Source organism: Tupaia chinensis, unplaced genomic scaffold, assembly GCF_000334495.1.
Source record: "Tupaia chinensis unplaced genomic scaffold, TupChi_1.0 Scaffold000154_1, whole genome shotgun sequence".
Taxonomy (NCBI): Eukaryota; Metazoa; Chordata; class Mammalia; order Scandentia; family Tupaiidae; genus Tupaia; species Tupaia belangeri.
In genome coordinates this window covers 3,027,915-3,049,123 of record NW_006159625.1, presented here as the reverse complement: position 1 = coordinate 3,049,123, position 21,209 = coordinate 3,027,915, and the positions used below count along the sequence as shown (strand labels likewise).

Genomic DNA, 21,209 nt, shown 5'->3' with positions numbered 1-21,209 from the left:
AAGAAATAAGCAATCTGGGGCCGGCAGGTGGTGTGGTGGTTAAGGACGCTGGACTCCCACATGGCCGACCACAGTTCGAGTCCTGGACCTGGCGGCTTGCTTTCTCACTCTCTCTCTCTCTCACTCACTCTGTCTCTCCCTGGTCAAATTAAAATAAATAAAGTTAAGTAAAATAATTCTTAAAAAAAACAAGTTATTCCAGTTTAAAAAAAAAAAAAGAAATAGGCAATCTGTGCCTTTCTGTCATGATGGATAGACATGATAAATACTGATCGGGTTGATCTTTTGTCTTTAAAGTTCATACTGAGAAAACAGGATTTTAATCACATTTAACTTATGAATGAACGTTATTAGCAATTCACTGACCTTCTATACATTAGTCTTGATTGATTATTTTGCTTCCTATTTGCTAGACATTGAGGCTTATAATTTTAAATATTCTACTGTCATAGTGAGACCTCATGTAATAAATTAGGGAGGGAAGCACTCTTGGGTTTTTGTTTTTGTTTTTTTATCTGTAGACTGAAGAAATTATAGAACCTTACTTCTAGTAGATGCATACTCAAGAATAATTTCAGAACCTTTGTGGAACTCACATACTTCTAGTAGATGCATACTCAAGAATAATTGAGTAATGTACAGTGATAGTTCCAGGCGCTTATACCCTACATCCTAGAAAGCTCCTTTTATAGAAACTTACCTGAATAAGGCGTCAGCCTATCTTGTTTGTGGCATTATTTCTAATTTTTTTAAGAGAGATTTTTGCTGCAGGGTATGTGCATGAGACAGAGAGACAGAACGAGAGAAATCACCCCCCTCCCCCCCAGGGAGATGGTCATGCCACAATCCTTTTTCTTCCATTCTTCTCTCTGGATCTTGGGCACACACGCACACATGCCCGGCATGAGTTTTAAGTCACCAGGTCTGGGACTCAAGCAGTAGTCAACTGTGGAAGTCCAGCAATGCAACCATTATGCTATCTGCTGGTCCCTATTTCTATTTTTTTTTTTTTTAATGAGAAAAACATTTAACAGTTCATCATAGAAGAATGGTTAGTGAATTGTGACATACTTTCACACTGAAATACTACCAAACAATAGATAAAGATGAATACAGTTGACTCACATTTGTTAATGTGAATGAATCTGGAAAATGCAGTGTTGAGGTTTTTTTTTTTATAATTATTTATTGAACTTTATTTATCATTATTATTTATTCAGTTTGCTACAGGACACATGCGCTCACCAGAGAGAGACACAGAAAGAGAGAGGGAAAGTGAGAAAGCAAGCCACCCGGTCCAGGACTCAGACCATGGTCAGCCATGAAGGACCCAAGCCATATAGCATCCCAAGCACCATGCCACCCACTGACCCTAGTGTTGAATTTTAAAAAGGAAGTTATAGCATGATATGTACAGCATTCCATCATCTATATAAAATTCTAAACCTGAGGACTAGCAGTTAATGTAATGGCTATGTCACTGGACTCCCATGTAGTCAGCCGTGGTTCGTGTCCCGGACCCGGTGGCTTAAAACTCACGCCGGGCACGTGTGCTTGCGTGCCCAAGATCCCGAGCCCAATGGAGGAGAAGGGATTGTGGCGTGGCCATAATCCTGGGAGGTAGTTTCTCACTTTCTGTCTTTCTGGCAAGCGCTCGCACCCTATAGCAAAACCCTCTAAAAAAAAAAAAAAGGAAGAGGCTGCTTGTTTGGGACCAGCAGGTGGCATGGTGGTTAAGGTGCTGGACATTCCCACATGGCTGACCATGGTTCAAGTCCTGGACCTGGTGGCTTGCTTTCTCACTTTCCCTCTCTCTCTCTCTCTCTCTCTCTCTCTCTATGTATCTCTCTGGTCAAATAAAAAATAAAAAAAAAAGAATGAATAAAAGTAAATAATTCTTTAAAAAAAATTCTAAACCTGTGAAATTATATTACATAATGTTATAGCTAGCAAATAATATAGTAAAAGTATTTAAAATGGGCCACTGTCTGGTATGGTGATTAAGGCAATGGGATCTCACATGGCTGACTATGCAGCTCAAGTCCCAAACCAAGCAGCTTGAAAAACACACTGGGTGTGTGTGTGTGTGTGTGTGTGTGTGTGTGTGTGTGCCCAAATCCCAAGGTGAGAATGGAAAAGGAGGGAAAACAGTGTGGCCATTCCCCCTGGGAGGTGCTTTCTCACTTTCCCTCTCTGTTTCTGGTGAGCACATGTGCCCTATGAGAAAACTAAAAAGAAAAAATAAATTTTAAATGCTTGAGGAAAATCAAATCTGAATTTGTGGTGAATATTTCTGAGGAGAAAGAAAACAGAGTAAGATCAGAAAGGGATCCTGACTGTATCTATAGTGTTATATTGCTTTATGGACTTCTTTAAAATTCTCTGTTCTTATCTAAGGTGTATTTAAAATGCTTTCTCACTAAAAACTCCTAGTTGTTTTTTTTTTTGTTTTTTTGGGTTTTTTGCTCTTTTTTTTTTTTTTTTTTTAAGAGAGATTTTTGTTATAGGGCCCATGCATCTGCCAGAGAGACAGAAAATGAGAAATCACTTCCCAGGGGAATGGCCACACTGCCAATCCCTTCGCCCCTGTTCTCTCTCAGGATTTTAGACATGCATGTATATGCACCCAGCATGAGTTTTAAGCTACCAGATCCGGAACTCGGACCACAGTTGACTACGTGGGAGTCTGTTGACATAACCGTTATGCCATCTGCTGGCCTCAAAACTAGCCCTACTACTTTTTAAATCATCTAGACCCTCCAAAATAATCCCAGTATATACAAACTTGACTTTGTGATAGTGTTGTACAAAAGACAGAAATAAACCTGGAAATAAACAAAGTGGTGATGTGAGTTAAGCTGGCCCTCAGTCCATATCTTGGTCATATTATTGCCCATCTTTAAAAATTTGGTGGTTAAAGTGCTGGATTTCCACATCATCAATTGCAGTTTTAGTCCCAGACCTGGTGGCTTGCTTTTTTGCTCTCCATTTCTGTCTCTCTCTGGTCAAATTGAATAATAATGATGATAAATAAAATTAAATAAATAACTCTTTTTAAAAAAAGTAGAAAGCAAATTTGAACTCTGGGCTGGCAGGTAGCATGGTAGGTTAGGACACTGGACTCCCACCTGGCCAACCACAGTTCAAGTACTGAATTTGGCAGCTTGCTTTCTCACTTTCTCTCTGGTGCGCACACATGCCTATAGCAAATCAAAAAAATAATAATAAAGTTAAATAAATATTTAGTTTTTTTAAAAAAAGTATTTGAGCTCGATCAGTTGAGGGATAGATCTCATTTCAGTCTTATCACCTTAGTTATATGGTTATCACCTTAGTTACATGGTTGGTATACTTTGTGACCATATTAGGAATAAAAGTGAATTTCCCCAAGACTTATATTTCATGTACTGTAAACAGACAAACAAGCACTTTTTTTGGTCCAGAACCACCAATAAAGATAAATTATTTCTTAAGTATTTAGTCATAAAAGCAAAAATTACTTTAAAAATATTGACTAATTGTTTTCCAAGTAAATGAGTTTTCATGTTTATATGCCTTTCATTTAACGTGTATTAATATATTGGGACCTCACCACTACCACAAATCTCTAGTCAAGTTCCAAACTTTCTATCTGACTCTAACCTGTAATTTATTTAGGTTTGTATATCTTCCCATCAATTTTGAATGCATGTTTTACAGTTGAAAACATAGTATTAAGCTAGTGACTCAATAAAAATGGTGACCTCATATATTTAATTTTTATAATCTTTATAGATTACAATACTGTGATGAGAATGTTCCTGTAACTTTGGATCCACACAGAGAGTTTCTTGGTCCTCAAAAGAAAACAGAGCAAGTCCAAAGAGACATTGGATTTTGGTGTCCAAGGCATCTTAAGACTTCTGGGGGACAAGGCTATAAGTTTCTGGGAATTGACCAGTGTGCACCTCCTTGCCCTAACATGTATTTTAAAAGCGATGAGCTAGAATTTGCAAAGAGTTTTATTGGGATTGTTTCAATCTTTTGTCTTTGTGCAACTCTGTTTACATTCCTTACTTTTTTAATTGATGTTAAAAGATTCAGATACCCAGAAAGACCAATTATCTATTATTCTGTCTGTTACAGCATCGTATCTCTTATGTACTTTATTGGGTTTTTGCTGGGCAATAGCACAGCTTGCAATAAGGCAGAAGAGAAGCCAGAACTTGGTGACACAGTTGTTCTAGGTTCTCAGAATAAGGCCTGCACAGTTTTGTTTATGTTTTTGTATTTTTTCACAATGGCTGGCACTGTATGGTGGGTGATTCTGACCATTACTTGGTTCTTAGCTGCAGGAAGAAAATGGAGTTGTGAAGCCATTGAACAAAAAGCCGTGTGGTTTCATGCTGTTGCATGGGGAATACCTGGTTTTCTGACTGTTATGCTTCTTGCTATGAACAAAGTTGAGGGAGATAACATTAGTGGGGTTTGCTTTGTTGGTCTTTATGACCTGGATGCTTCTCGCTATTTTGTTCTCTTGCCACTGTGCCTTTGTGTGTTTGTTGGGCTGTCTCTCCTCTTAGCTGGTATTATTTCCTTAAATCACGTTCGACAAGTGATACAACATGATGGCCGGAATCAAGAGAAACTAAAGAAATTTATGATTCGAATTGGAGTCTTCAGTGGCCTGTATCTTGTGCCATTAGTGACACTTCTTGGATGTTACGTCTATGAGCAGGTGAACCGAATTACCTGGGAGATAACTTGGGTCTCTGATCATTGTCGTCAGTTCCATATCCCATGTCCTTATCAGGTAAAAGCTATCATTTGGATTTTATCACTGTTTACTTTTAATATAGAAAATGTTACCTAGAAATATGCTTGTATTAGTCATGAGCATACAGTTAGATTTCAGGTGAGAAAATCCAACAGATTTTGGAAATGAGTCCCTGTGTATCAATTGAAATTGGTGAAAGTGTACCAAGAGTTCTTTCCTCAAGCTTTAGCTTCAGCCACTGTTGGTTGTAAAGTGCTTCCTTTACTCTTTTAAAAATTTAATTGGGTTGCAAAAACAGCTGCATAGTAATAAAGAACAAACTAAGTCAAAGAGTAGGCTTTGTTAGAGGGAGAAAAAGAGAAGTACGCATGCTGAGTTAGGAATTGTTTTTCATTTAGGTTTTTGCCATAGGGCACGTGCATTCACTGGAGAGAGGCAGAACGACCATGGGAGGGAAGGTAAAAAATGACACACACACACACACACCCCCAGGGGGAATGGTCACACTGCAATCCCTTCTCCATTTTCCTCCCAGGATTTTGGGCACACATGCACTAAAACCCAACATGATTTTCAAGCTGCCAGGTGTAGGACCTAAACTGGTTGGCCATGTGGTAGTCCAGTGCCTTAACCACCTTAGGAATTGTTCTTAATTTTGATTTGTTTAGTAGAAGAAAACTTTATTTGGTTATATTTAATTAGACCATATTATTTTTTAATTTTTATGTAATACACTTATAAAAACAGAATGTGACTTTTGCCTAACACATTGTGTCATTTAACTGAAGAAAATGTAATTGAAATAAAATATGTCTCATGTATTTCTTATGTATAATTAGTGGCACTTTTAAGATGAAAAGTAAATTTCTGAAAATATAAAATTTCTTAAAGCATTTTAATTGAAGCTTTTTAATAGAAATCTTGTTTTTAACATTTTATACCTGAGTCTTGAACATTTATGTATGATATTAACTGCATTGAACATAGCAGTATCATCATAATGTATGGGCTGAATAATTTTATGTAATAATTTATAATCTATAAAATTACTGCTTATAGCATAGTGGAGCTTATTTTTATACCAATGTGCAGGATAATAGTTTTACTTGCCTTACACACAGTTCATAGTCTCTTATCTATAGTTTCTTTATACCCTAAATTTAATAAGAAAGCTGTGTCTTAAAGTGATCCCACTGTATTAAATGTCCCCTAGATTTCTCATTTTGGAAAACTGGGGAGAAAAACTATTAAATACTACCAAGAATATTTTTAAACATCATATTTCTTGTGAGAAGCTGTAGAATATTAGAAGGTAGAATGAAAATAATCTTTAAACAGAAAAGGACTTTAATAAGTATGATATAAAATTTTAAAAATGATAGCGAAAAGTGCTAAATTTGAGTAACAAAACAAAAAAGTTTTTTGGGTTTTTGTTTGTTTTTTAAGATTCTGCATAGCAAAGAATCAAAGTCAAAAGACCAACTGGGAAAGTACTATTTATATACCATATTGTAGTAGAAAGGCTAATTATTTTATAATAGACCAATAAGAAGAAAATAAACACTCTGATATAAAAATGAGAAAAATATATAAAGAGGGTTCACAGAAAGGATATCAAAAAAACTTGTTCTTAAACATGTGGAAAAAAAGTTATAGTAAAAGCAATGAAAATTAAAATTAAATTATATTCCCCTTTATGACATGGCAAACATCTGAAGGTCATATAAGCCCTGTGTAGGTGAAACTGACAAAATACACTTTCTCAGACTTTGCCTTTTTTTAAAAAAAAAGAATTATTTTTTATTTAACTTTATTTATTCATTTATTTTAATTTGACAAGAGAGGGACAGAGCACGTGAGAGACAGAAAGTGAGAAAGCAAGCCACCAGGTCTGGGACTCAAACCACGTTTAGCCCTATGGGAATCCAGCACCCTTAACCACCAAGCCACCTGCTGACCCCTCAGACTTTACTTTTAAGAGTTTCAATTAGTTCAGCCTTCTGTGGGAAACATTTGACAATATCTATTAGATTTTAAATGTACATACTCCAACTCTGCCCTCCTGGGACTTTATGTACAGATCTGCTCACAAATGTGAGAAATTATATAATTCAGAGATAATCACTGCAACATTATTTCAAATGGCGATTGATTGGAAGTAACATAAATATTTATTAATGGGGACAGGTGACTAAGTTATGGTTCATTAATATACTAGAATAGTTTGAAAGAATCAAGAAATCTATTTTACTGATGAAGAATCTATTTTAGGGACCAGCAGTTAGCGTAATGGCTATGTCGCTGGACTCCCACGTAGTCGACCGTGGTTCGAGTCCCGGACCCGGTGGCTTAAACTCACGCCGGGCGCGTGTGCGTGCGTGCCCAAGATCCCGAGAGGAGAATGGAGGAGAAGGGATTGCGGCGTGGCCATCCCCCCTGGGGGGTGATTTCCTGCTTTCTATCTCTCTGTCTCTCTCTGTCTGGTGAGCGCACGCGAGCGCCCTATAGCAAAAACCTCTCCAAAAATAAAAAAAAACCCCCAAAAAAAAAAAAAAAAAAAAAAGAATCTATTTTACTCCAAGAAATATTAGTAAGTACAGAAAGTAAAATTTAATGCAGAATGTGTACTGTTTTGACATTGTGCAATTTTTAAAGAATATTTGAAAGTTTATGTTTAGAAGAAAAATATGATTTTAGTTTTTATGAGTTTCTACATTATAACACTATACTGATCCTTGTTTTACTATATCCAAATTTCTATAATATAAACATTAACCGTACATAGACTGTAAAGTATATGTTGTTATAATGAGTTCAGTTGTTATTGTGTGAGGTAGATTATAGTGAAGGAAAATAGGTAAACATGTAGAGGCATATATTTTAGCAATGACAAGAAGCTGCCCTACCTATAAGGGAAAAAAAAACATGCCAAGAAATTATGCCAAGATTTAGGAGATAATTCCTAAATATATTTCATTTTTCCCCCTTTCTAGAGATATATTTTGATTTACAGATAAAGGTTCTTTGGTAAGAACTTGGGTAAAATAAATGTATTTGTACTTAAAGTACTATTCATTATAATATGTTATTTCAAACCTTTATAATGAAGCAAACTGAAGGTTTATCATTTGGTTCAGATTTCATATTGACAATACAGACTTTTCACTTTAAATGTATCACTGAAAATTTTATTATTCACTCTTTTTTGTAGGCAAAAACAAACGCAAGACCAGAACTGGCTTTATTTATGATAAAGTACCTGATGACATTAATTGTTGGCATCTCTGCAGTCTTCTGGGTTGGAAGCAAAAAGACATGCACAGAGTGGGCTGGGTTTTTCAAACGAAATCGCAAGAGAGAGTAAGGAGCTATTGAATTATCTGTCGTTGCTTTAAAATAAATACTCAGAATACCAAGGGGCCAGTCAAATTATTCTTACACTAGAGTTTCATTATATCAACTATTATTTCAATTCGATGAGCCAGCCAAAGTCTGGACATATTTTGTGGAAGAGATATACTTTATTTTGGCATTTGTCACAGTAGCCTTGGACACGTTATTCTATTTGAAATATGAATGAATGATTTATAAAATGCACATTTTCTTTCCATGATTTTTACTGTTTCTTTTTCTGTTTTGGTTTAGTTTTATATATATGTATATTTTTATTTATGTATTATTTACAGTTAATCACTGTACATCTTTACAGTGTACAACATGGTTTTTCCCAGCACACGTACAGTGCATATCAGTCACGACAAAGACATCATCAGCAAATAACTTTTCATTTTTGTGTCAGTTAAACGTATTACTTGTTTTTTCTCTGTTCCTCTCCCTCCCTCCTCCTATTACCCACCCGCTATTACCCCTCCCTTGCTATCTCTAGTATCTACAGTTGCCCTCTCTGCCATTAGACCTTCCGATCTTTCCGTTTCTCCTATAGAGCGCACGCATTCGCTATAACTGTTTCCGATATTACTCCCATCGTTGGATTCATTATTTTGGGTACAGCATTTAAAATAATTTTATCCTTTTTTTATTAATGATAAAAGATTAAATGGGATTAAATATATGTAATCTGTAAAATAGGATGCAAATATAAGTAATGTGTTATGATTATTATTTACTACTTTTAAACTTTATTACACATGATTCTGACCCATGATTTCACTTGTTTGACTTACTTAAGATGGTAAAAATTTAAATTTGAGGCTATTCTTAAACAATATAGATTTATAGGGTTGACAGGAAAGTCATGATGCATTTTTCAGTATTTTTCTATGCAAAATGCATCATGACGTTCCTGTTGACCTAATACATTTAGAGATCGCTTATTTTGGTTATTCATATGCATTATATGCAATTTACTATAGAGGTTTTTTGTTGTTTTGTTTTTTGTTTTACTGTAGGACATATGTACCTCCCAGTGAACAACAGGTGGGGTGGAGGGGGGCAGTGAGAGGTCATGTCCCACAGTGGATGGCCACCTCATAATCTCTTCTCCGCCATTCTCCATTTGGGATTCACACGCGCACACATGTGTGCATGCACCTAGCATGTTTTCAAGTATGTTTCTCAAGGTTCAGACTCAAGCCACATAATCAGCCATGTGGGATCCAGCCACCTTAACCTCCATGCCACCTCCTGCCCCACTATAAAGTTTTAAAAATCATTCTTCATTAATTTTATCATTGAACGCTTCATGGTTCAAATTTTAGAATTGTAGATCACTTCACAAATAAGTTTTTGAAGTCCAAGGAATTATATTTAACTGGACTTTATTTTATTGTACTGTTGTGTGTCTATCCCATATTTATATACTCACACTAACTTCAATGTAACTTTATAACTTTAATGTTAGAAAGAATTTTAAAAAAAGCATAAAGGATATTCTATATCCTTTTTTTGGATTTACTTTTAACTTGATAAATTTACATGTAATATAAATTAACTAGTCACTAATTTATTCTGGTTTGAGTTTCCTTGCCCTCATCCTTTGATTTGGTTTATTTATTTATTTATTTTAATTTTTTTGCTAGAGAAATCACCTCCTGGGAACATGGCCACACTGTAGTCCCTTCTTTTCTAGTCACCTCTTGGGATTTGGGGCATACATACATGCATGCATGCACATGCACCTAGTGTAGTTTTTTTTTTTTTTTAATAATTATTCCATTTAACTTTATTTATTTATTTTTATTTTTATTTGACCAGAGAGAGACAGATGACAGAGAGAGAAAGGGAAAGTGAGAAAGCTAACTGCCAGGCCCAGGACTCAAACCACAAATGGTCATGTGGAATTCCAGTGCCCTTAACCACCACGCCACCTGCCGGCCCTGCCTCGTGTGAGTTTCAAGCCACCAGGTTTAGGACTCAAACCGTGGTCAACTACACAGAAGTCTAACAACGTAACCAATACGTCATCTGCTGGTCCCTGGCCTATTTAATTTTAACTATTAATATTAACAAAAGTAACTAAGTCTACATATGAAAGATTTCAGTTTATGGAAATATAGTAATGTAATACTAGATTTTTATCTGCAGTATGGAACTTTTTAAATGAATGGTAATTTTTGGCAAAAGATACACATTATCCTTTATGGCTTCTGTGGGTGTTTTAAAAAGAGTAAATTCTCTTCTTTGATTTTCTTTCAGTCCAATCAGTGAAAGTCGAAGAGTACTACAGGAGTCATGTGAGTTTTTCTTAAAGCATAATTCCAAAGTTAAACACAAGAAGAAGCACTACAAACCAAGTTCACATAAGCTCAAGGTTATTTCCAAATCCATGGGGACCAGCACAGGCGCCACAGCCAATCACGGCACTTCTGCCGTAGCCATCACTGACCATGATTACCTAGGCCAGGAAACTTTGACAGAAATCCAAACCTCTCCAGAAACATCAGTGAGAGAGGTGAGAGCAGATGGAACCAGCACCCCCAAATTCAGAGAACAGGACCGTGGGGAACCGGCCTCTCCAACAGCATCCAGCTCCAAACTCTCCGGGGAACAGGCCGATGGGAAAGGTCAGACCACCAGTGAGAACGATAAGAACAGTGTGTGTGGAAGTGCACGGAGAGAAGGGAGGTGAGACTTCATTTTGTTATCTAAAATCACCACTATTTAAATAATGTGTTAGACATTTGTCATTGGAGTGTACATCTGAATGAAAGCATTTACATGTGTGTTCTCTTAATCCAAGGAAGTTTGGGTTTCACCTGTAAGTGTGCCATTGAGTAGTCAAATTCTTTTTTTGGAGAGCTTTTACGCTATAGGGCCTGTTCGCTCACCAGACAGAGAGAGAGAGACATAGAGACAGAAAGCGAGAAATCACCCCCCAGGGGGGATGGTCACGCCGCAATCCCTTCTCCAGTCTCCTCTCGGGATCTTGGGCACGCATGCACACACACCTGGCATGAGTTTTAAGCCACTGGGTCTGGGACGCAAACCACGGTCGACTACGTGGGAGTCCAGCGACATAGCCATTACGCTAACCGCTGGTTCCCGAGTAGTCAAATTCTTAGCTTAGAGAAAAATCTTAATAAACGTTGTTCAGTAGCAAAGTCATGTTTATTTCTACAGTAATTGCTAAGACCTGGTTGCACATTTAGGTAAATGTTTATGATTCATCTAAAATACAAGCTTAAGTTTTAATTAATACTACATTCTGCTAATGTCTAAAGGGTGTCATTTTATATTAAGATGATTATAAAGTGTTCTTATTTTTTGAACATGAAAGGGTATTGACATTATCTTTAATGAATTTTCCTAAATGGTCATAGGTAAGCAAACACAGGTAAACATCAGTTTAGCTGGAATGCTGATAGCTAACTACTGTAAAGTCTCAAGGTTACCTTATCTGGCCCTCTCTAGTAATACCTTCTCCATGCTCCTGTGACCACTTCTGTGTATGTGGACTGTAATTAGATGTATGCTTTATCCTCCACTGTTGAACTCCTCAAAGGGAGGGCTGAAATTTTTCACATCTTTGTGTTTCCATCCACTTACACTGTGTCTGATCCCTAGTATGAAATCAGTATTTTCTAAACTAAAAGCAGGAATCCTGCTTTATTAAATTGTATTCTCTGTTGAGCCCATGCATGGATAGGCTTGATGAAATTTCTTTTTTGGAGAGGTTTTTGCTACAGGGTTCATGTATGTGCTCACCAGAGAGACAGAGAGACAGAAAGTGAGATATCACCCCCCAGGGGGCATGGCCACACCGCAGTCCCTTCTCCTGCATTCTCCTCTCGGGATCATGGGCATACACCCACATGCCCAGCATGAGTTTGAACCACTGGGTCTGGGACTCAAACCACAGTCAACTACATGGGATTCCAGCGACATAGCCATTACGCTAACTGCTGGTCCCAAGGCTTAATGGCATTTCTGAAGTCAGTAACAATTGTATTTTGGGGAAAAAATGTATTTTGAAATATTAGAATATACCTAAAGAGTTTTAGTTAATTATCCTCTGATAAAAGTAAACACTGGTTGAGAGTTAAATTCATTTTAAAAAAAAAAAATATATATATAGCAGTTATAAGAATACCTGGCATCATATTTGTGGTTGTGTGTATATTTTGTATGTATGGCAACTTCTTTTTCTGTTATCTAGGCTAAGTCCAAAGAGTGATACTACTGAAACCAGCCCAGGGCGGAGCAACAATTTGCAGGTCCCCAGTTCATCAAACCCAAGCAGCCTCAAAGGTTCTACAGCTCTGCTTGTTCACTCCGTTTCAGAAGTTCAAAAAGAACAGGGTGCTGGCAGTCATTCGGATACTTGAAAAACCTTTATCCTGTTACTTAGAAGCAAATTTATGTTACATTGAAGGTGACATATGCACTGTCTTAGAAGCACTGTCTTAGGGGAATCACCATTATGTTCTTTTGCACTTAAAGCTGCAATATCTACTGCTATACTGGAAAGAAATGGATTTCAATAATATGATTCATTTCACATAAGGGTTAATGACAACAGTATACCTGAAAAACAGTAGTGTACAGGTTAATAATATGTTTTCATTTGTGTGGGAGTAGGGGGTTACAAGAATCTTCCTTCTTATTTATGAAGATTCTATTCTTGTTAAAAGTATTTTAATATGTACTATTTCACTTTTTTGATAGAAGATCAAGAGTTTTCTTTACTGAAGTATTTAAAACTTATCCGTGTATCCTTTTTATATATATATTTGAAAATAATCGTATATGTATTTGAACTGTTAGAAATTCAGGAAAATTTATTCAAATATTTTATTATGTTCTGATATTTTAATACTACTTTGGTAGCTTTTACACTGAATTTCTAAGAAAATTGGGGAACAGTATTCTTTTATAGTATTAAAAATAGTTGACACAAGAAAAGGTTTAATCATGGAAATTCCATTTTAAAAAACACTTCCACCATAACACTTTAAGTGTGCAGATTTGATAAAGTATCATTGTTCTAGGAATTTCACAGGTCTGTTATGGAACTAAAATAAGGTGCTTACTTAGAGTGTCCAGTGCTGGTTGTTACGCTGCTCACTGATGCTCCTGCGTTTTTAAACGAAATGTCCTGAAGGGGTTAGCAAATGAAATGTTAGTCTTCATTTATAATGAATTCAAGTGCAACTGATTTCTTTTTTTAACTGTTACATGACCACCCAAGATTGTATTATGACCTTTACAGTCGCTTATACTTCTCCTTTGTTTTAATTTTTTTTTTTTTGACATGTAGAATATAACCACTTTGTATTGTGTAGTATCTTCCTCAGACATTAGGCACTAGGTAGGTTTTTGCTGAATATTCAAAAGTTATATTAGCATTATTTGTGCCAATCAAATGGGGGGAAAATGTCCTGATAAAACAAAATATATTTTGTGTAACATACTTTAAAATATTAAAGAATTTTCTTTATTTTGAACAAGGCTTTCTGATGCTTTCAGTTTTCTCTCTGTCTAGCATTCTGTAAAAAGATAAAAACGATCATGTACTGTATGGAAAAATGTAAATATCAACTTTTCCATATTTTACACACGTAACTTTATATACAAATACTTTGTTATATGTGATCTTTTTATTAATAAAGTTTTCTTTGTATAAGAGGTTGTGGAATATTTTGTGATTAGGTATTTGTGTCCTGGCCCAGGAAGTGTAGTATAGTCTTTCAGAGGGTCACTAATAAATCAGAAGCTTCTCTTTAACAGGGGAAAGAGAAATCAGAACTTTTTATTTTGGGGGGGGGGATTCCTGTATGTTCCCCAATGTATAAATTATACAGCCATATTTATCATAACTTTTTTAAACCAATGGGAGCCCCAGGGGTAGAATAAAAGTAAGAGAACCCAGGTTCAGCTTTTGCTTCTGACAGTGGGTTAGGTAATTTGGAGAACTTCCCCCAAAAAGAAAGCTAAAACACATGAATGAAAACAGTGTAATTCTCTCAAACATTCAAAAGCTAGTAAGATCATGAGGAATTGCACTTAAAATTGCGTTGTCAGGACCAGCAGTTAGCATAATGGCTATGTCACTGGACTTCCATGTAGCCAACACAGTACAAGTCCTGGACCCGGTGGCTTAAACTCACACCGAGCGTGTGTGTGTGCGTGCCCAAGATCCTGAGAGGAGAATGGTGGAGAAGGGATTGCAGCATGGTCATCCCCACGGGGGGTGATTTCTCGCTTTCTGGTGAGCGCACGTGCCCTAAAGCAAAAACCTCTCCAAAAAAATAAAAATAAAAATTGTGTTGTCTACTGTTATACTGGAAAAAAATGGATTTCAAGTTTAAGATCTAGAGGAAGAGAGATACATACTGTCAAGCCCAACATTTGGAGCTGCTTTTTCTCTGGGAACATCTGGTGACTTGGAAAAGGTGGGTGAGAAGTTGAACAGCGCCACTGACAGCCTTCACGAGCTGGCAGACTAGGAGAGGGGAGTCTGCAGCCAACCACACTTAGAATTCTGATCCCAAAGGGCTGGATCCTAGGAATAAGGGTGAACTATAAATAAAACAACTCTGCTTCAAGTTATCTGGGTGGATTCAAACAAGCTCAAACCCTTAAACTAAGTTAAGGTAGTTCTGGATTCCTAATACCTTCAGGAACCACACAGAAGCAAATGAAAATCTCTAGCATCACGAGTTCCATATACTCTACACATAGTTTCTTTACAATGCAGCACCATCATATACTCATATACTCAGAAGTACATGAAAGATAGTACGTGAACAAGAACAGGCACAAAAATCAGACAAGAAAAAAGATCCACAGGTACTCCTGCGTTACCAGACACACATCATGTAACTTAAAAATATCAGCAAAGGGGAACAGATGGTGGCACAGGTAAAACATGGCCCTCTGTGAGGCTATCCCATACAAAAAGGTCCCTTGATCAAATCTGGAGACCTCCCATATACTAGACACACACTTGCCTATGATCCAGAGCTAGCTGAAGGCTGGAGATGAGCGAGCATAGAGACCTTGTCAGGGTTCTGTTTCTCTGTCTTGCTAGGGAGAAAATCTGATTCAGCCACAAAAGCAACAATGTAATACCTATGGATTTTTTTTTTTTTAAATCCAAAAAAATGACAATACCAATTTTTGGTGATGAGGCAATAGGAACTCATTTATTGCTGGTGATTGCAAAATTGTACAGCTACTTTGGAAAAGGGTTTGGTAGTTTTTCACGTAGCTAGACGTGGTCTTACTGTATAACCTAGCAATTACACTAGATAACTCATCCAACTGATTTGTGTAGATAAGCTACTCTTGATATGGAGCATCTTTGTCCACTTCTTACGTCTTGGCATCACATGGTGAATTCCTGCCAAGGAGCAGTTCAGGGTGTGATGACTGCAGCTTTGACAAACACTGTAAGCCAGAGGTACCTCACAACTCAGAAGTTCAATCAAGGCAATGAAGGTCACATCAATGGTGCTAAGTCATGTTGAGAGAAGGTTCCCTTCACATGTCATGACAATGGCACTTGACCTCTGTGATCTTCCCCGAACCCATAACCTCAGCCTAATCATTAGAAAAATAGCAGATAAATCAAAACTGATGAACGTGTTACAAAATACCTGGCGAATATTCCTTTAAAGGGAGTTGAGGTCTTCAAAAACAAGGAAAGTCTGAGAAACTATCACAGCCAAAAGGAGCTAAAGGAAACATGACAACTAAGTGTAATATAGCATCGCGGAAAAGAAAAAGTACAGCAGATAAAAATTAAAGAGGCTCAGCTACAGAGGACAAGGAGCAGCAGCACTTGGGAGGCCGGAAGCCATAGGGCGCACCCTGATGGGATTCCTGGCCAACCTAAACACTCAGGACACAGGGCACCTGAATTGTAGGCTGGGACAGGAGGATTGTGACATAGTAGGACCCCATCAGAAATACCTCTCTCTGCCTTTCTCTTCCTCATACACGAAGAAGAAAAGGAAACAAACAAAAAATAAAAAGAACTAAGGAGTATGGTGCTCAAGTCTGTTGTGTTGCAATAACAGAAATGCCTGTGTCTGAGTATTGAACTGAATTGAATTTTCACAGCGTTGGAGGTCCAAGGTCATGGGGCAAATCTGCTGAGCACCTTCCTGCTGGTGGGGGCTCTATTCAGAGTCCCAAGGCAGTGCAGGCCCTCACATGGCAAGACCTGGCAAGAGCATGCCTGTGTGTCTCATTCTCTCTCCTTATAAACCCATCAAGATTCAACACTCATGGGGGCTCCACTTTGATGACCTTAATCCTTATTGCCTCCCACAGGCCCCACCTCTAAAATCCCATAGTCAGATTAAATTTGCACTTTCTTAATCTCATCACAACTAAATGTGGGGAACACAGTCAAATTATAGCATATGAATAAAATATGGGCTTTAACTTAGTCATTAATTCAGTGATATTTCTTTAATTACCTGTGTGATCATTTCCTCCCTTCTCCTTTCTCTTGTTCACTGGAACTCCTATTAGTCAGATACTGAACTTCCTGGACCAATCCTTTAATGTTCCCATCTTTTCTCTCCTTTCGCCTATCTCTTTGAATATTTCTTCTTGCTCTTAGAAAACTTATCAAACATCTTTTAAAGTTCTATTAAATTTTTGCTTTGACTATTGTGTTTTAATTTTATAGGGCATTTTTATCTCTCTCCTTTTCCATAATATCGTCCTGTTCTTGCATTCTTTTATTAATATTTGAAGATAATATAATTTACTTTTTAAAGGCCAAATAGAAAACATTGACTTTTTTTATTTTGTAACAGCTGATTTTCTTTTTCTTTTCTTTTTTTGGAGAGGTTTTTTTTTTGTTTTTTTTTTTTGCTGTAGGGCACGTGCACTCGCCAGAAAGACAGAGAGAGACAGAGAGACAGAAAGCGAGAAATCACCCCCCAGGGGGGATGGCCACACCACAATCCCTTCTTCTCCATTCTCCTCTTGGGATCTTGGGCATGCACGCACATGCACCCGGGGTGAATTTTAAGCCACCAGGTCCAGGACTCGAACTGCAGTCGACTACATGGGAGTCCAGCGACGTAGCCATTACGTTAACTGCTGGTCCCTGTAACAGATGATTTTCTTACACTCCCTTAGTCATTCTAATAATTTTGCAGTTGATTTTTCCTGTATTTTCTAGGTCCATGATCTTTTCTTCTCAAGCAATGGTAATTTCATTTCTCTTCTGTTAGAACTTCTAGGTATCATTAATAATAGTATTGGCAGGCATTCTTGTCTCATTTCTGTATTTTAATGAAAAGACCTGTAGTGCTTCATCATTAAGAACAATGTTAGCATTTGATATAAAATAGTTTGTTTTTAGTTTGCTATAGGGGGTATCACCAGACAAAGATAAAGAGAAGGAAAGCAAATAATCAGCCTCCGGGGGGCTGGTCATGCTGCAATCCCTTTTGCTCCATTCTTCTCTCAGGATTTTGGGCACATGTGTCTAGCATGATTTTCAAGCTTCCAGATCCAGGACTCAAACTGCAGTTGGTCATGTGGGAATCCAGCACCTTAACCCCCATGTACCTGCTGGCTCTCAATACCTTTTTTTTTTTTTTTTTTTTTCATGCGCTCACCAGAAAGAGAGAGACAGAGAGACAGAAAGCGAGAAATCACTCCCTAGGGGGGATGGCCACACCACAATCCCTTCTTCTCCATTCTCCTCTTGGGATCTTGGGCATGCACGCACATGCGCCCAGTGTGAGTTTAAGCCACTGGGTCTGGGACTCGAACTACGGTCAACTACATGGGAATACAGCGACATAGCCATTACACTAACTGCTGGTCCCATCTCAATACAATTTTGAAAAGATTAGCAACAGGTTTTGCATTTTATCAAATGTCTTTACCATCAACATTAGTAAGAGATTGTTAAAACAATTCTCAAAATCTTAGTAGCTTAAACTTTTATCAAGCATGTGACAAGTGCAAATGTTCTTGAGGTAGCCTTCCAAGTGATTATTCAAGAGATCGCCACTCCCATATTGTGGCTCTGCCATATTTCTTGGATAGAGAGAGAGTAAATGATTGCACAGGAATACATTTCACAGGCCAGAGTTGAAAATGGCATAGTTTCAGCTACACTCCATTTGCCAGAACTCAGGCACAAATCCACACCTAGCACAAGAGAGCCTGGGAATGCAGTCTATGTGTCTTCTTGGAAGGGACAAAGAGCAGATTGAGTGGGCTGTTGGCCAGGATTTCAATCTATTAATATGATGTGTTTAAATAAACTTCCTGATACAATCCTCTCTGTTCATTCTTTTTTTAAATATAGTTTCTTTGTTTTTAGAATTATTTCTTAAATTTTATTTCTTATTATTATTATTTTAAATTTGCTGTAGAGCATGAGTACCCACCAGAGAGACACAGAGAGAGAAAGAAAGCGAGAAAGCAAGCCACCAGGTCCGGAACTCGAATCGCAGTCAACCATGTGGAAGTTCCGTGCCTCGACCTCCACACTATGGGCTGGCCCCATCTTTTATTCTTTGAATAACCTGACTTGATCATGAATTATCCTTTACTATACTGCTGGGTTTGATCTGTTAGTCATTAATTTAGAATTAAAATGTGCATCTACATCCACCTATATTTTTAGATGACTTATCAACCCTGAGGAATACTTATATTCAATAAGCTTGAATTTTTAAAAAAAATTGCTATAGGATGTGTGTGTGTTCACTAGAAAGAGATAGAGAGAGGTAGAGAAAGTGAGAAAGCACCCTTCAGAGGAGATGACCTTTCTACTGTCCCTTCTCTTCTTGGGATTTTGGGCACATGCACCTTGGGCGTTTTGCAATTCGCCAGGTCTGAGACTCAAACTGCACAGTCAGTCATGTGGGATCCAGTCACCTTAACCACCAAGCCACCTGGCTTACCCAATAAGCTTGAATTTTAAAAGTATTTGTTTTTAGTAGCAAACTTCAAAAGCATTGTCTAATTCAAAACACAGACAGCCATATTTATTTTGCATGAAACCAGAATCTTTGGAGTCAAAAGAGCCTGCTATCTCTGAAAAGGTGACATTAAGTTTTGAAAATCACCTAGCATTTTTCAACCAAGAAAGTTAACTTAAATTCCATAGTATATTTACATTTACACTTGCAGTAACAAAGTTGGCCTGAGCACGAAGCAGCTAAACTCAGCAGCAGCGAAGATGTGATAAGGTAGCATCTCACTTTGAAAGTCTGCTACAAACCTTCAACAGAGTTTATGGAATGCCATCTTTCGAAAAGATTCAGTATACCTGTTGAAATCCATCACTGCTATACTATCCTTGAGTCTGGAATAAAAAAAAAAAATGCTACCCTAAACTCCTTGGTAAAACTAGACCTGAGGGGCCAGCAGGTGGCACAGTGGTTAAGGTGCTGGATTCCCACTTGGTTGGCCATGGTTCAAGTCCTAGACACAGTAGCTTGAAACTCATTCTGGACACATGTGCATATGTGTCCAAAATCCTGAGAGGAGAATGAAGGAGAAGGGATTGTGGCATGGCCATTCTCCCTAGGGGGTGATTTCTCACTTTTTTCTCTCTCTGTCTCTCAGCAAGTGCACATGCTCTATAACAAAAATCTCTTAAAAAGAAAAAAGAAACGAATAAGGAAAGAAAGAAAAAATAGAAAAAGCTAGACTCAAACTGAACGGATGCAAAGACGGAAAATTATCTCTTGATGATAGCACATATGATATCTTTAAATGGACTAATATGCAGTGTATTCATGCTGGGAAAATTCATTTTACATGCTGTAATGATATACAGTGCTTCAATATATAAAAAGTAATTAAAAATAATAATAATAAGGGGGCCAGCAGATGGCATAGTGATTAAGGTGCTAGACTCCTACATGGTCGATTGTGGTTCAATCCCTGGACCCAGAGGCTTGAAATTCATGCTGGGTGCTTGTGCATGTGTTCCTAAGATCCAAGGAAGAGAAGGGATTGTGGCATAGCCATCTCCCTGCCCCCAGCCCACAGAGTGATTTCTTGCTTTCTCTCTCACTGTCTTGTCTCTCTCTCTCTCTCTCTCTGGCAAGTGCATGCACCATACGGCAAAACTCTCCAAAAATAATAAAAATAATAAAAACGAGACCCAAAACAGTTCATAATTGCCAGCCATCATCAAAATCACCTACGTGCTTCCTTATGCTCGTGTACTCAGAAACGTACCACTGGTAGGCATTTCCAGTTACCTCTGCTGGAAAGTTTTCGCATTGCCAAGGCAGGCACCAGTATGCTCAGGAAATGAGAGATGTAATTTGTAATAACCACAAGAAGCCCTCTGGTACTTTCTGCATGGAAAACATAATCTTTATTACTCCACTGCCCACAGCACAAGTCAAAGCCTTCAATTCCAGAGGGCGAAGGCTTTAACGGCGGCCACTGTGATCTGTCATGTGCAGCAGAATAAAACTTTCATTAACTCACGACTGTGTGTCCACAAAGAGAACAAGTAGAGATTAAAAGGCTGATCCAAAGTGATCAAAGACTTTGGGACCCAGAACTAGACAGCAGTGGAAAGTAGTGTAGTGATGTTCATTGGGAATGTTACTGGAAAAGGAGAACCCAAGGGGAATAATGTGAGAAGAAATAAATGAGAAGTAAGTCTTGTAGTGATAAATGCTAAGTAGAAATGGGAATGAAGGGCAAATGATTAGTAAAATGAGTAAATTTAGCAGCCCAATTCAAACTTTTTATTTTCCATTCCTGAAAGGAAAAAGGGAAAAATCAGAAAAAAATTAGAAAAATGTTTTTGGGTTTTTTAAAATTTTCTACCACAAAAGGAGGAGGCAAGGGATTGTGAACCTATGTCAGTCTTGATAGAAAGGTCTGAAAAGAGTTTTCTTTTTTAAAAAAAATTTTGCCAAGGACACTCCCCAAAGAGAGAGGAGAGACAGACAGGGAGAGACAGGAAGCACCCCCAATGAGATGTACTCATGCCCAATCCCTTCTCCTCCATTTCTCCATCCTGTACCCAGCATGCTTTTCA

The 21,209-nt window shown here is 37.6% G+C and overlaps 1 protein-coding gene across 2 annotated transcripts in view; it reads left to right on the top strand.

Moving 5' to 3' along the window:
- Positions 1-13,261, top strand: part of FZD6 (frizzled class receptor 6) — a 42,658-nt gene extending 29,397 nt beyond the window's left edge. For both annotated transcript variants that reach the window (XM_006145573.3, XM_006145572.3), the window contains exons 4-7: positions 3,775-4,792; positions 7,968-8,116; positions 10,412-10,840; positions 12,372-13,261. In XM_006145573.3, the coding sequence (XP_006145635.1) occupies positions 3,775-4,792; positions 7,968-8,116; positions 10,412-10,840; positions 12,372-12,540 (1,765 nt within the window). In that variant the 3' untranslated portion in view covers positions 12,541-13,261. The remainder of the gene's footprint in view (positions 1-3,774; positions 4,793-7,967; positions 8,117-10,411; positions 10,841-12,371) is intronic.
- The last annotated feature ends 7,948 nt before the right edge of the window (positions 13,262-21,209 follow it).